The following is a 16,135-nucleotide window of genomic DNA, read 5'->3' on the forward strand; positions in this document are numbered from 1 at the left end:
CTGTTATAAATCAATATTATTAACCAGTCAAACAAAATTAATGCGAAACCTTAAATTTTTATCACGAGTTATTAACATTTGCTATGATTTTTAGCCATGACTAATGTTTTTAACTTCAGTTACAACAACAACGGCTTATAACCCGCATAGTCGTAATTAATTTGTATATGTTATATAATTTTTTTCTTTTAATTACTGTAGCGAAAATATATGTTAATGGGGTTGGGGGCTATATAAGAAGATGGTATGGGGAGCTGCATGAGAAGACAGTCAAAAACTGACGAAGAATCAGTATTAAGGGATATTATGAGGTCTGGACTAATAATAGCAAAAGGTAGAAGAGATTTTTAGTTTGCTTATCAGATTCAATGAATTTTGAGATTTTATCATCTTTAGAGAATTGGTGTGTGTGTGTGTTGGGAGAGTGTTTTTGCCTTTATTAGGCGCCTCCATACCTTCTCTCCGTTTATTCCGGGCTTTAATTAATATATGTTTAATTTTTTTTTATTTAAACGAATAAATAGTTAATAACTTAATTTTATTAAAAATTAATAATTTTTTTTTATGAAATTGTTTTGTGTATTTTTTGTATCATTTTGAGTCTGTAAAATATAATAACATTCAAAATATTTAATTTACTAATTTTTTTATTACTTCATTATAAGTAAAAGATACTTTTTATAATTGAGAAATTTTTAATTAAATTTAAAATACAAAATTATTAGAAAAAGAAATTATTTGAACTACATATAATACAAGAGCAAGATTGTCCAAAAATTTAATTATAGAGCATAAGTGTTATATTCGTTAATTCAGGGGCCAAAATGTATTTTATTATTTTATTTAATCATAGTCTCATTAGGGAATATAATAATATCAAAAATAGGATTTTAGCAACAACAATTCTTGTTGCCATAATACAATTAGATAAAAATCCGAATTTTGTTATTAGTTAATTTTATTTCGATACTTTAATAATTATAAATAATTTAATTAGTATGATTAATGTGGCTTTGGTATCAAAAGTCAAGACTGCCAAATTAGTCAAAGTTGCAATTGATTAATATGTCATTATATTAATTAATTCTAAACCAACTAATTAACGATAGCACATCTCTAGCTGAGAATATTCTACTTAATTTTTTCTTCTGATTGAAATCATAGGTAAGCTAAAGCGTGTTTTGGAATTTTAACTTTATTATCTATATATTTGTTAAAAATATTAATATAATTAAATATATTTTTTAAGCAATTTAATTAAAAATCGTCGAACATATATCAGAATCAAACGAAACAAGAGGCCATAAATTCAACTAAACTAATGAAAAACTAGCTTAACTTGTTAAACTAAAATGCGACTAATCAACCAAGGATAAATAGAGACTAATTAATTAATTCCAGATTTTGCTTACCCTATAATTAATTTTCATTTTCATTTTTTGAATTCTTTACCACATGAGCATCATATAGAAATCTCGATTTTGAGGTATTATATATCTTAGATAAATGTAAGATAATAATATAATGATTATTGTCGATATTATAATATTTAAACCATGTCTCCTAGAAATCGTAACAGTTATAACTGATGTAATATGTTTTTTTTTAAATAAAAAAAGTAAGAAAAAACATTTAAAGATATTTATTTTTGCACAAATTGAAAACTAAATAATATTTCTTGAATATATGTATCTCCAAATGGAATTTTGGGGAATAATTACATATCTTAATATTAAATAATTTTTTTAATAATTTAAATTTTTAAATATGATGGTGGTTTAATATAGTATCAAAATCACGTCATAAAATTTGTACGTAAAGAGAGCATGATAATTAATTCATACTAAATTATTCCCATCTCTAATAATTTAATATTTTTTATTTCAAACAATTTAAATTTTTAAACAAAATGATTGTTTACCATAAACACTTACTTGGAATTTCAATTTGCTTGCAATTAGGAAATCCAACTCAGAATAGTGAAATATCGGGTGGCAAGATCATGGCATGTCCCAAACATGTCATATCTCGTCAACTTTGATTTCCTTATTTTATTAATTAATTTTCCTTTAAAACTTAAAATTATACATATATAAAAAAACCCTTTGAAAAATCTATAACTTTTTTATATATTTAATTTGCTTATTATTTTTCAGTGTGGAAAAGTCACATGTTAAAACGTGGTCTGATTCAAAATGCATGCCAAGATGTACGAAAAGCCACGACAAATTAAAAGAGCAAAGAATAAAACTTTTAGATGGGTAAAAACTTAATTAAGCTATACATGCTATCTTTTTTTTTTTTTGTCTTTATTGATAAACATTAATTTAAATATCATACAAGTTTTGTATGGCAAATTCTATAATATTTTAAATAAATGACTGTTTTAATTTCTTTATTATTTTTACTTTTTAGTCTATATATATTATTATTTCATGAATTTCAACAGTTAAGTAAAGTACGATGGGCTCTTTTTTAAGTTTGGCATAATTATAAGAATTCCTTGATTGTTTGAAAAAATTACAATATTTCATGATATTTGGTGAAATTATGTAATTTTTGGATGGGGGCTTGGAATATCCACTTTACCTTTGTTTTTTTAAAAAAAAATGAAAAATTGTAAAAAACGCTGACAAGGTGAAATTTTCTTCTTTTCCTTCTAATTCATAAAAATAATTTAGAAAATTATAAAAAAATGAGTAAAATTATAATCCATGATCCACAAGTACACTTTAATAATTTCATCACCAAAAAAGGAAGAAATGCTGACGAAGAAAAATAAAATGGGCTAATTGTTTGATGGACATTAAAATCAAGAAGGTATTGATAACTTTCTAAACAACGAAAGAACATTTATAATTATATCAAATTTCAAAAGAGCTTATTGTAACTTATTCTAATTTATGGTAGATACACGCTCGCGAGACTCGAACTCAGAATTTAAAAAGAAAAATTAAAAGCTTAATCTTACCATGCACTAATACAAGATTGTATGAACTTTGGATATATATATATATATATATATATGTAGAGAGAGAGAGAGAGAGAGAGAGAGAGAGAGAGAGAGAGAGAGAGAGAGAGAGACATGTTGTAGGGTTTATACAAAAATTAATGTATTGAAAATGAGAGTTGATGAGGAGGTAGAAAGAGTGGTCCATTGGTAGACAATTACAGCACAAGAGAAAGAGCAAAGATGAAATCTTGAAATTAAAAGTTGAGAGTCCCACCACATGAAAAGCAGTTTTAATGACAGAAATGGAGATGGGGTTCACTGTTCAGCTTCACATGTTTACATTTCTCTGACAAATCTCTACTTTGTCAGGGTAGGGGACCCTTTCTCATACTTTCTTCTCTTTTCTTTTTTTCATTTAATTACAAACATTTACATACCCAATACCCAATACCCAAATTCCAACCTCAAATCGAGTTTTTCAATCCAAATTCCAACCTCAAATAAACAGTTTTTGGACCAAAACTACAAATTTATAATACATAAACCATTGACTTTGGACATACATCATTCCTTAGATTTTCTCGATACAGATCTGAGAATGATTAAACCAAACACAAGATATATTAATATATGTGCCTAAATGCACGCTGTTTGTGCAATTTAAATAGGGGATCGTAGTTCAGACAAGATTAGGGCCATTCATATGGTTGCAAGGGAGGCTAAAGAATCTAAGGCATGTGGAGTTAATTAGTGCATGTGTTGGAATACAACACAATGTTTCTTGAACCATAAATATGTACAAGATTTCTGACAAAGGCATCAAAATACTATGTACGCTTTTGTACTATGTCATAAATTATTTATACACCCACGATTTTGTATGATTTATTTGCAAGTGGGGTGGGCTTAAAATATAGTGATCATAATTCAAAATGCCCTAGGGATATGCACTATATATATATTTCAAAATTTCTATATAATATATGGTTTGCTAAAACTAAATATTAGAGCTTTTAGTGAAAAGGAGTTCATGTTTTCTAATTATATCTGATTTTTCTATGTTCCATTATATTCTTGAAAACAAATGTTATTCTTAAAATATATAAGTTAAATTACATACATCTATTCTTAGGATTGACGTGATTATAGTATTTCGTTATATGGGATATTATAAATATCTTTTTTATTTTAACGTCTGTCTAATGATGAGCCTATTTTGTTAGCTTTTATTAGGTTTTCATCCAATTTTTATCGTGAACTAACCATAACGTCTTTTTGGATCATGAATTATAATTTTATATATTTTTTCAAAATTTTAAAATATTTTTATGGACTAATAGCTCTATGGATTATTTGCTCTACCCATTCTCTATTTTCTCTTTTATATTTTTTTTCTTTCAATAAGGGTAAATTAATTAAATAGCAATGATGTCCACCTGTCTAGGGGCTACAATATTCAATTTTTATTTGAGTAGAATATTTATAATTTTTCAAATAACGGTTATGTCAAACTGGGCATAATATTTGAAGTTTGTAAAAGTTGAATTGTTTGATTTTATCATTAATTAACATTCTGGCATCATTATTCTGTATATCGGTTTACTACATGATTCTATACAATAATATGGGTTTAATATAATTTACTTTCCTATGATATTGTAAATGGGCAAATTACTCCCCTACAAAAACAAAATAGCAATTTAATTCTCTATATTTTTTAAAATGAAGCGATTTTTACCCTCCTGTCGAAGGGGTAAATTGCTTTATTTTAAAAAATACAAAGAATGAATTGTTGCATTTTAAAAAGTACAGGGGAATAAATTGATAATTTTTTTTAGAGAGATAAATTGTATTTTTTTCAATAATTCATATATTAAAAAAGATGGTTAAATTGGGTTGAGAGATTTTAAATTAATTCATACGTAAAGAAAATAAACAAGAAATACACACTACTGCATGCAAAAATAAATTAATAATCACATTAGTAGCTAAAACAATAGTGTTGTAGACAAGTCGAGTCGAATTAAATGTATTATTGTTCAAATTTATTTGAATTACTATCAAGTTGAATAATTTGTGTTTTGACTAATAATTAAATTGAGCTCGAATTACTTTTAGTTAAATCAGCCGTGACCCTAACTCGAGTAATTAAATATTCCCAAATCTATTTTTAACCGAATTTTAAAATCTTATCAAACGAAAAATTAAGATCAAGTAAAATTTGGCGTGTTAAATAAATGAATCTCAAATTAGCTTTCTACAAATCAATCTCAAATAGAACACTAAGTCGTTTGATTAATTTTTCCGTCCTATGCCAAATATAAATTTTTATATTAGTATATCTAATCATAATTTTAAATAAAAAAGAATTATTTATCATATAGAAAATAATTCAATTTTTTACAGAGATAAATTTATCTATTGAAAAAAGAATTTGTTTAAAAGGTGTTAATAATTAATGTAGGATAAAGTTGGGGTTTCAAAAGCTCAAAGTTAGAAACAAAATCTATTTAATTTCTAGATATTGAAATTGATTGAAAAAGGAAAAAGAGACAAATATGTACCCCTCATGCGCAAACCAAATATCATCCACACACAAACATTTATTACATCAATTTATTGATAAATTAAGAGTTGAAGAAAAAAGGCCGTGAGATTCTTTGCCTATAAAAAGAATATACTCTTTTCTCTCTCCCTCTCTCTCTCTCTCTCTATACATATATATATATATGTATATATATGCAAATATTATCTCCAATAATTATTTCACATATCACATCCCTCCTAGAAATGCATCACATATTCGTGTTAGGTCATAAGCAATATTAGGATAGCTAGCAAAAGTTGTACTTACGTCGTTGAATGCTTAAACTTTTATAATTGTACGATTTTACGTGAATCATAGATTTAAAAATGATGGAATGGTTACCACAAGTACATACATGCTAAGTTTTGAATCGTAAGTCGTAACCAGACCAGAACAATCAAAATAAAAAGAGTTGGAAGATTCTCCCACCTCAACATTATAGTAACTTGTGAACATTTGATTATTGTTTCTTGGTTTCTAATACTCAAAATGTGGACCCTTGATCTGCCTGATTTGGTTATATGATATATATTGAAAATGATAGTTGCTTATCACACCAAAAAACCCAGAAAACCAAGTTACTACCTTATCATAGTCTTGATATTTAATTATAATAATAGCTCCACCAACAGTACTGATTTATGAATGAATTTTCTTCTGATTTAATTAATCAGTTAATTATTTACAGAAAAAAAGGTAATGGTCGGTTTGTAGGGACGGCGGGACTACCTCAAAAGGAGAGTGTGGTGGTTACAGCTCACTCTATCATCTCACCTCTCTTAAAATCAACTTGTACATATATATATTTTACTTTATTTTGCTCTCAAAAAAATGCTATAAATTTTAGTTCCGCATGTTGTTTGATTTATAGATTTAATCCCTTAGGTTATTAATTTTGCACACGTTTGATTTCGATCATCAAGTTTTCATCCCAAGAGCATATGAACAGCACGTTGGGTGTGTGTCGGGGGGAAGGTGATATTCTAGAGGAATTTTTTTTTTTTTTCAGCCAAAAGTAGGAAGATAGATAGTATATATGGGTTAATTATTTAAATATTATTTTTAAAAAATTATATAAATAATTTTTTTAAAATAATATTTAAATAATTGACCCCAGTATATATCGCATCCAAACAGGGTATATATGGCTAGCTCTCATTTAGGCACCAGATTTCACCCTCTTTCCCCCAATTTCGACGCACACGTGCAATTCCATTAGCTTTGGACGCAGACTTAATACTTGTGCTAAAAAATGTGCAAAACTGATAACATGATGGATCAATTTTGTAAGTCATGGAAATAGGAGGACCAAAATAACAAAGTAGATTGACTTAAAAATGTCCAAAATTTGACCCATTCGTGATTGTTTAAAGGAGGCTGCTGCTTATATATTACATTTCAAACGTTGTTGAAATTTTTATTTGCAAGTGTCCGACTTACTACTGTATAGAAAAAAAAAAATAAGAGAGATATTTAAACCTAATTTCGAAGAATAAAAAATAAAAGCTCTTCTCGCGTCCCCCAACCCAACTCAGGTTAGTGATTAAAAGCAACCATGGTTACCATTTGAGTTACCTGATCACCATAAATGCCTTCATCTTACATAGTATGAGTGAAAATGAAACTAATCGCGTTCAGCACGTTTGGTTTTATTTTCAAATTTTACACTAATTCGACGTTTCAAAAACTTATATTTGTTTAGCCTAATCCAATGAGAATTTGCAGGTCCACTTTAATTATGTTTTAAATTTTCGATTTATAAGGTTATTTAAATAAATTTTCATTTCTCGCATCTATACAATTCAAACATGTTCAAATTATTTTCCTACAAACAATTGAAAATGCTAGAAACTGAGAATAAAAATAGAAACAGAACCAATAAATCTCCCCTTACAAATGACTTTGAAAATTCAAACCGCAAGAGTCCTATACCTACCAAAGGCAATAAAGCAGTGCAGTTGGTGGATATGGAGTGATTGTACCGTAAGTGCCCAATTTACCTTACCAGAGTTCCAATCTTGTCCCCTATTCTGCTAAATTGCTTCATTCCAAAGCCACACCCCAAATTCAAATATGTGGACTAATATGTTATTTCCCACATGCCACCCATATTTAAATATATAAGATTTTTAAAAATATATGGTGCAAATTTATACTCATGAGTGCAATATGAAGTGCATCGACTTTTTTTAAAGTTTGACATAATTACAAATATTTTGTCGGTATGTAAGAAATTATCAATATCTCCCTAATTTTAAGGGCAGTCCAACAACCAACCGAATTTCTTTAGTTTTCATTTAATTTTTATGGTAAATTAATCAAAATACCCTCGTAAATTATAAATTATAATTTTACCTACTTTTTAAAGATCTTATGACATTTTTTTATAAAGTAAGAGGACAAATTCTGTTATATATATATATTATTTTTTTTAAAAGAAATTCATCTAACTCGCTTGATTTTTGCATATCTTTTTTATTTTAAAAAAATACAACAAGAGTCAAATTTCAGACCTCCATTCAAAAATTATGTAATTCTAATGATATTAGTAATTTCACAACAACGAGAAGGTATTCGTAATTATGTCAGATGTATATTTGAAGATTGGTAGGTAACATTAATTGGAGAGAGAAAAATAGATTAAGAAATTTGAAGTTTAAAGAGTAGTTGAGAAAAAGTGATAAAACAGTAGTGGTGATGTGATTGCATCACAACTAGACCAAATGACCCCACCAACTAGTATCCTTAAAATTAACTCTCCTTATTCAATTCTAACATAATTCACACTTTATATTTTTGTTTTGATGAATGCATAATTCACTCTTTGTTATTATGCATATATTCCAAGGTTTTGGTGGGCCTACTTGCATTTGTAAATGTCATCATTTCTTGATTACAAGAAGAGGTGTTTTCAAAGGTTTTATGATAATACATTATATAACTGGTATTTTTAACCTATTAAATTTTTGTTGGAATTTTCTTTTTTGGATAAAATAAAATTATGAAATTTATAAGGTGTCTATAATGATTATTTTGTAAGTAACATGATTAAAATTGAACAAGTTTGTAAAAAAATGATTAAGAATAGGTTGGGATTATATATTTTTAACGTTTTGTTTTTGGATCTTATAAACTCATTCTCTAAAATCAAACAGTTTATAAGTTTTGAAACAACGATTTGATTTTTGACAAGCTCACAAACTAACCCAAACACCCTCTTCGTCTTGATGAGGCTGTATCGGTCATCACCTTTCTGGTAATAGTTGTGGGTTATAACTCGAAATTGTTGCAATGATGTTGGATGAGAATATTTGGTATACTGATGGTCCGTCTCCTATCTTTCTTAACAATAACCATATATATATATATATATAGTTATATATTATATGATCATAATCAAATTTCCATCATCCCATCAAGTCTTGTAGGTTCCACCAAACAGTACTATCTCAAAACAAGTCAATATTCATCAAGATAAGTATCAATCTATTCTGAAAAAAGACTTGGCAAAATTCATTTTAAAACACTGTTGAGTGCATGCGGATTTGTTCGGTCCCATAACGTTCCATCCATCAACAGCAAAAATAAATAAAAAGAAAAGCAAAAAGGGACAAACCCTAGCCTAAGATGTGTAGACTTTGCCTCTTTTTGCATGCAAATGGAAGGAACAAGTTTTGAGCATGTGATGGTTTATCAAAAAGTCTCATACTCTGACACTGAATTCCACAAAATTCTACTTGCAAAAAAAAGAGGGGATTTTTGGATATCTTTGGTTTTTCAATTTTTTAATTAATTTACAGTAGATCATGTAGTTGAAAAGAACAATATATATATATATATGTATTAATTAATTTTGAATTGTTTGCGTTGAACCACAACCCGCGTCTCGTGCAAAACCCTGCATATGAAACATTTCTTTTATAAAGTAATGAGATTCCAAGTAAAAATATATCATTTGATGCAACTTTGATACTATGTTAAACAACCGCATCATCTGAAAGTTGAAACTGTTGAAAAATAAGAATGATTTAATATTGATATCTTAACATTTTGACATAAAATATACTGCAAATTTCGTGCCACGTCTAGTTAATATATTATCTTTGAGTCAGAATGTATTTTGTATATACGTGGTCTATGTGTATGTGTATGTGTATATATAGCTACGTTTGAGAAATTTGAAGGGGAGAAAATGAATATAATTTTATTTTAATCAAAGTTGGCTATATTATCCCAACTAAATATATGAATTTCTTAACTCGATTTGCAAGATTAAAATAAATTCCATATTTATTTATTATTTAAGGTTAAAAAACTTATGATTTATGTAGCCATTAATTACTCCAACCATTAGAAATTGCGGCAGGCCCCCCTATAGTTCTCAAGATTTGCTCTCTCTGACAAAAATATTCGTATCCTTCAAGAAGATTTGCCTTTATTTTTTTGTCTATCAATGATAAGGTGCTGATATCTGTGGCTCTTTGTCCCTCCATTTATGGCCTCTACGCCCATTCCAATCTTTTTGTCTCCAAATGCAATGCCCTTAAATCGTATTCTTTACCTATAATTTTTTTATATAATTATAGTAGGGGGGATAATAATAAAAAATTATAAATAATTTGTGTAATAATGTTGACGTTTTTTGAAAGTGTATGTATAAATTTTTCAAAAAAAGAGAAAGAAAATTTATGTAAATTATGTTGATGTTTCGGATAATTATGTGTGTAATTATCTAAAGCATAGAGGTAATTTGTATAACAGATCATGGAGTACAAATGTAATTATCCCTATATACTAATATATACTTGATTTCTATATGTCTTGCCATTAGTTCGCTTAATCTTTAATTACCTCAATTTTTTGTCTCGTTTCATAAAAGATAATTTATATCAACAGTTTATGAGGATAGATTTAATTACACAAATACCTCATGTTTTTTGTAAAATTACAAGTACGTCTATCGAGGGAGTACTTGCAATTACATTTAAGACTTCAAGAGGTGTACTTATAAATTTTGCAAAGAGTTTGAAGTGTTTATGCAATTAAACTCAACCTCAGGGAATATAAAACATAATTGGGTGAATAGCAATTTATCCCCCTGTGATATTAAAAATGAACACATTACCTCATATAAAAAAATTATAGCAATTTACCCCCTGTACTTTTTAAAATGAAGTAATTTACCTCCTTATACAGGGAGGTAAATTGCTTCATTTTAACAATCATAGGAGGATAAATTGTTATATTTTAAAAAATACAGAGAAGTAAATCGTTATTTATTTTTTCATAAGGGAATAATTTGCTCATTTGCGACATCATAAGAGAGTTGCTTGCATTTTTTCCCAAACAATAGTTTATCCTTTTATAAATAAACAAGCAAGAATAAAATAAAAGGCTTTTTTCGCTCGTGCATCACGTTTGATACTTATATCTATCTAAAACAAAATACACAATATTGAGTTTTTAGAGAGAAAGTGTTAAGATATTTTTCAATTTGCAAAAGAAAAACCCAAAAAATATATTTGTAAGAATATATTTTGGGATTATTATTATTGATAGATTTCTCAGTGACCTTTAATGTAAAACCAAGCGTAGTATATATTTTTATTTATTATGGATGGAAGTCAACGAATCTCTTGAAATTGAGAACTTTTTTGCCAATAAATACATATATATATATATATAGTTGATTTTTTTTATATATATTTTGCTTTTCTTTTTTCTTTACCAAAAAATCTTAAAATTAAAACATTGGGTATTATAATAAAGAAGTGAGTTGGAGTAGTAGTCAAAATGGAAAAAGGAAGAGCAGCCTGTAAAAGCCGTCAATATAGAAGTAAGGACAGTCGTTGGGTTGAAGCTGCCATCTTCGAATACTGTGCCAAGCCGCAAAGCATTTTGCAAATAATTAGTAGTTGTAAAACTTTGGAATTAACAAATAATATCTTAGCTTAACCGTTCAAATTAAGATTGAAGTGTTATGAATAAATTTAAAATTATGGTTTAAATTTTGTCGAATGTGTTGGTATTTATTTTATTTTATATATATATTTATCTTACTTTATGTGAGCTATTATAATTTGTTAATGTTCTAAGTCATAATATATTAATTGAATTGATGTAGTTTGTTACTGTTTTTAATCATATTTATGTATTGATTGAAAATGTATTACTCCAAAAATATATATGAACTAAATAAATAGACTAATAATTGCCTTCCAAATTAAAGTCAATGATTGTGTTGTATATATTTTGAGGACAATAAACCTGCAAGCTCACCAGATTTTGGCTTTATCCATCTTGATGGATCAATACAAGGTCTTATTATTTTATTTTGAATTGATTAAGTGGACCAGAACATGTTAAAAATGCAACCTGTTATGGGATTGATCCACATCAAAATTCATGTTGTTCAGACCTAATAAAAATGAGTTCCAACTATTTAAACCCTGCTCATACTTATAAAAAAGAGTCTCCACCACAAGGCACAAGACAGGAAGCCGCTACAATCAGTAAAACAAAGAAGTGGGTCCGTCATTATAGCCGTCTTGAAATACAAATAATTTGTGATATTTATGTGATCATGAAAGGGCTCGTTCGCTTGATGGATGAATGGTGATGGACAATTCCATCCAACTCATCAAGAATTTGGATTAAAGAATGAAGGCCCAGCAAGGGTAGAGCGCCCCATGACCCAATCCACCTTTTAAATAACTCCATCAACTCTGACTACCTTAACGAACTCAATGAATTGGCGGCTTAAATAAGAAAAGATGGACGTCTACAGTATTGTAAATTTGTCCAGTGCCACAGACACAATAGCTCAAGATAGGCAGAAAGAGAGAAATATTAATAAACTTGGACAATATCAAATACCATAAACGGTTTTATCATATATAGTATTAGTAACTAATGTACAATGACAAGGTTCCTAGCGTACAAGACACCTATGTACAAATCAGAAGGCACTCGTTATGAAAAGTTCAAGCCCAGAACAGTTTCCATAGGCAGATAATACTAAGCAGACTAGGATCCCAAACTGCTAATTCAGTGTTTCTCATCATAGGAATAAAGAAAAGGAGCAGTAAACTAAAGATTGATGCTTACTCTCTGATGTCACAGAAACAATTCTTGTCTTCAAAACCATACGAGAAATAAGATCTACTCAAGACTACGCACTAACCTCGATATTTGCTGCTGCAGCTTCTGGATGGTAGTGCAGTATTTCCTTCCACATCATTTCTCTTATCATCTCTTCCCCTAAATCTTCATCATCGTCGAGATTGATCGGGACCTGGGCTGGAGGGTCGCATCTTGGATCGTAAAGAGAAGACATGTAAGGGTGCTGAAGTGCTTCAGTTACACCAATCCTCTTTGACGGGTCAAAGACGAGCATCTTTTTCAACAGATCAATCGCTAGAGGATGGGCATGCGGGTATAGTCGGGAAAAGGCGGTTCCAGGGGAGTATGGAAGAGACTGAATGTACTTTCTTGCCTTCGGGTTGTCTATAAATTCAAGATCATCTTCCCTTCGACTACCAAGGATGTTCACAATTAATTTAAGCTGGTTAAAACACTCTGTACCAGGAAAAATTGGCTTCCTACCAAGTAGTTCCGCGAAGATGCAACCGACAGACCACACATCAATGGATGTGCCATAGTTGTCACAGCAGAGGAGGAGCTCTGGGGCTCGGTACCACCGAGTGACTACATATTCAGTCATGAATTGACCTTTGCTGCTGTTGGTACGAGCAAGCCCGAAATCACATATTTTAAGATCACAGTTTGCGTTGATGAGTAGGTTTCCAGGCTTCAAATCACGATGAAGAATATTTGCCGAGTGTAGATACTTCAGACCTCTAAGTAACTGCATAAATTGAGAAGAGTGATATCAAAGTGAGAGCCACAAGTACGTGAATGTATTGTTCAGTGTATGAATAAGTACCTGGAAGATGAAATACTGGCAATGGTCATTTGTAAGTGTTTGAGAAGACTTAATGATCTGATGTAAATCAGTATCCATAAGCTCATAAACCAAGTAAACGTCCTTGAAACTTCCTTTGTGTATAGGCAGCATCACATCTTTGAGCGCTATCACATTTTCATGTCTAAGATTCCGGAGGAGCTTCAGTTCACGCAAGGTTCTGAGTGCATCAATACTATTTTCAAAGACGTTGTGTATCTTCTTGATGGCAACCTTTTCATTGGTTTCCCTGTTGATAGAAGAGCAAACAATACCGTAGGCACCTCGACCAATAGGCTTGATTGGCACATATTTCGTGTCAATCTCAAAAAGTGTCTGCCACATAGAGTAGTAATGCTTTCCTTGTGATCTAACCCCATTTGGAGGTTCTGCTGGAGTTGCCATACTACTGAAACATTATAGAACACCAAAATTAGACACAGTGAATGAAAACAGATTACCACCTACACATAGATCAATTTCCTAAAACAATTTCACAAGCAAACAATACTCATAAAGAGTCGTTTCAGAAGCAATTACTCACCAGAATCATGCTTTAATGTGATCTTGGACTAATGCAGATTAAGAAGGTATTTGAGGCAAAATCTGAATCTAAAACCAATATTCACCTAAGATCCTCTCTTTTAAAAGAAGTGACCATAAACAAGTTAAAAGGAAAAAACTAGTCTTTTTTATGCCACAGTAATCAAAATTGCTAAGATTAAGTATGAAAACTTCCTTACTTTTCAGCAGGATGGCAATTCTACACTTTCAACTGATACTGATCAATCATCATCATCAATCTAGTTGTAGCGATGTTTAATCGGTAATCACAGAACCAGAGACAGTAATAAAGCATTTCCGAAAATTTGCCTTCTAAGCTGCATTACAGAAAATGACTAGACGCATTTCCAAACAACATAAAACACCAACAAGAAAAATGTAAAACACCCACTTCGGTTTCTTCAGTAAACACCAATTCCATGTACAACATTAACAAAATCTACAACGAAAATCTCACTGGAACCAATAAATGAAACTCATTAAATTCCTAGCAAAAGCCCATTTCTCCCAAGTTAATTAATTATTCCACTCTAAACTCCACAACATCATCAAAACTCCTATATCACCAACAAACATCCACTATGGGCCTCCTCCAAAGACCAATTCCATGTGGAGGAAGCACTACTAAAACAATCTTACTTAAAGTGCTCAATAAAATTTCTTGCCATCATAAGATAACATCCAGATTCAAGTTTATTGATCTTATGACCCAAAAAAAGAGCATAGTAAAAGCATTCGAGTTTCACTCATCTTCTTTCCATATTTGCTCCAGAACCAGAATTCTACTACTCCCACATGCCTATACTTGAAAGACACAAATAAATGTATACGCGTAAATTGTTCAACAGTAAGAAGCAACCATAGAAAATAGGAGAGGTAATAGAAAAAAGAAAGTCCACTTTCGGAAATTCAAAAACATAATAAAAACTCACCATGAGGAAAAACATAATAAAAACCAAAATCAGATTTTCATGAGGAAACAAACAGAAGGAGAAAAGAGACAGCCTTACTATAGTTATACCAAAGGCACAAAATTCTACAGAAAGCGAAAGAAGAAGGAAAGAAAACTCGTCAATCCCGAAGAAAACAGCAAATTAGATCAAAGCGAGCATACTTTTGCACCAAAATTTTCCAGAAATTCCTTCAAATCGGATCACAGAGCTCAAAATTCTTCATAATATCCTCCCTTTCCTCCAAAATTTACTTGATAAGACCCCATCTTTCACTTAATTGCTTCAAATTTCGCCATTGAAAGCTGGATTCAGCTGAACTTGCTAAAATTTCACTGCATCAATCAGGAGGATGTGGTGGGATGAATGACCTCAGATTCACAGAAATTAATGTATATTGTGGACGCTGATAATATATTCTTCTCTTGGGGAAAGATACTTGAGATGTTTTTTAATTTTGGTAATCAAAGATAGTTGAGATTAAAATCTGGCGGTTCGTTATGTGGTCGCAATCATGCGCAGAGAGCGTGTCAGTGATTATGTAAACACACTCCCCTGTTTTTGGTCAGAATGGTCGCACGCACCCCTTCATATCATAAATCAAATATATTATGAATAACTGAATTTTATTAAAAATAAAAAACTAATTAAAAATATTATTGATATAATAGAAAAATAGTATTTTTTAAGATTATCTATTTTAGATATAATTGTCATGCATTAAAGAATGGGTGGTGTAGAGATCCGGTACGGCGCATGGTGAAGGACAAATCCTGGGACGCTGACGTATTAGTGTCACCATTATTCAATGATGATAAAATCGGATGGTTGTGATGAAACGAATTTGGTAAGCAGGGTGGTAAGGTGATCCGATTGAGCTCAGTTTGTACGGTGGGCAAATGTTGTTGTTAGTTCAACTGTTAATTAATTGTTTTAGCACAAGTGTTTGAATGAGTTGACAATTAACGGATTGCGATCAACACTTTTAACTTGGAAATTAATATAATAATTAATAATTTATAACACACTCTATGTCTTTGAATATTTTCTCAAATAATATATATATATAAAATAATAAATTAACATTAAATTTATAATAACAATACATAAAAATTAAA

General features: G+C 29.8%; 1 protein-coding gene across 2 annotated transcripts; it reads right to left on the bottom strand.

Annotated features, from left to right (window-relative positions):
* Nucleotides 1-12,413: 12,413 nt before the first annotated feature.
* On the bottom strand, nucleotides 12,414-15,586 carry LOC105166093 (mitogen-activated protein kinase homolog NTF3). 2 transcript variants are annotated; one of them, XM_011085322.3, is made up of 3 exons: nucleotides 15,182-15,586; nucleotides 13,486-13,909; nucleotides 12,414-13,407 (listed from the first exon to the last, which is right to left on the bottom strand). In XM_011085322.3, the coding sequence occupies exons 2-3, from the start codon at nucleotides 13,906-13,908 to the stop codon at nucleotides 12,712-12,714; spliced, it is 1,119 nt and encodes a 372-aa protein (XP_011083624.1). In that variant the 5' UTR covers nucleotide 13,909; nucleotides 15,182-15,586; the 3' UTR covers nucleotides 12,414-12,711. The 2 variants fall into 2 exon arrangements, with proteins under 2 accessions (XP_011083624.1, XP_011083622.1); XM_011085320.3 differs by having other exon boundaries at nucleotides 13,486-13,912; nucleotides 15,182-15,585.
* Between the last annotated feature and the right edge of the window lie 549 nt (nucleotides 15,587-16,135).

The sequence above is a fragment of the Sesamum indicum genome, linkage group LG7, assembly GCF_026168435.1.
Source record: "Sesamum indicum cultivar Baizhima isolate 11 linkage group LG7, ASM2616843v1, whole genome shotgun sequence".
In the NCBI taxonomy this organism is placed as follows: Eukaryota; Viridiplantae; Streptophyta; class Magnoliopsida; order Lamiales; family Pedaliaceae; genus Sesamum; species Sesamum indicum.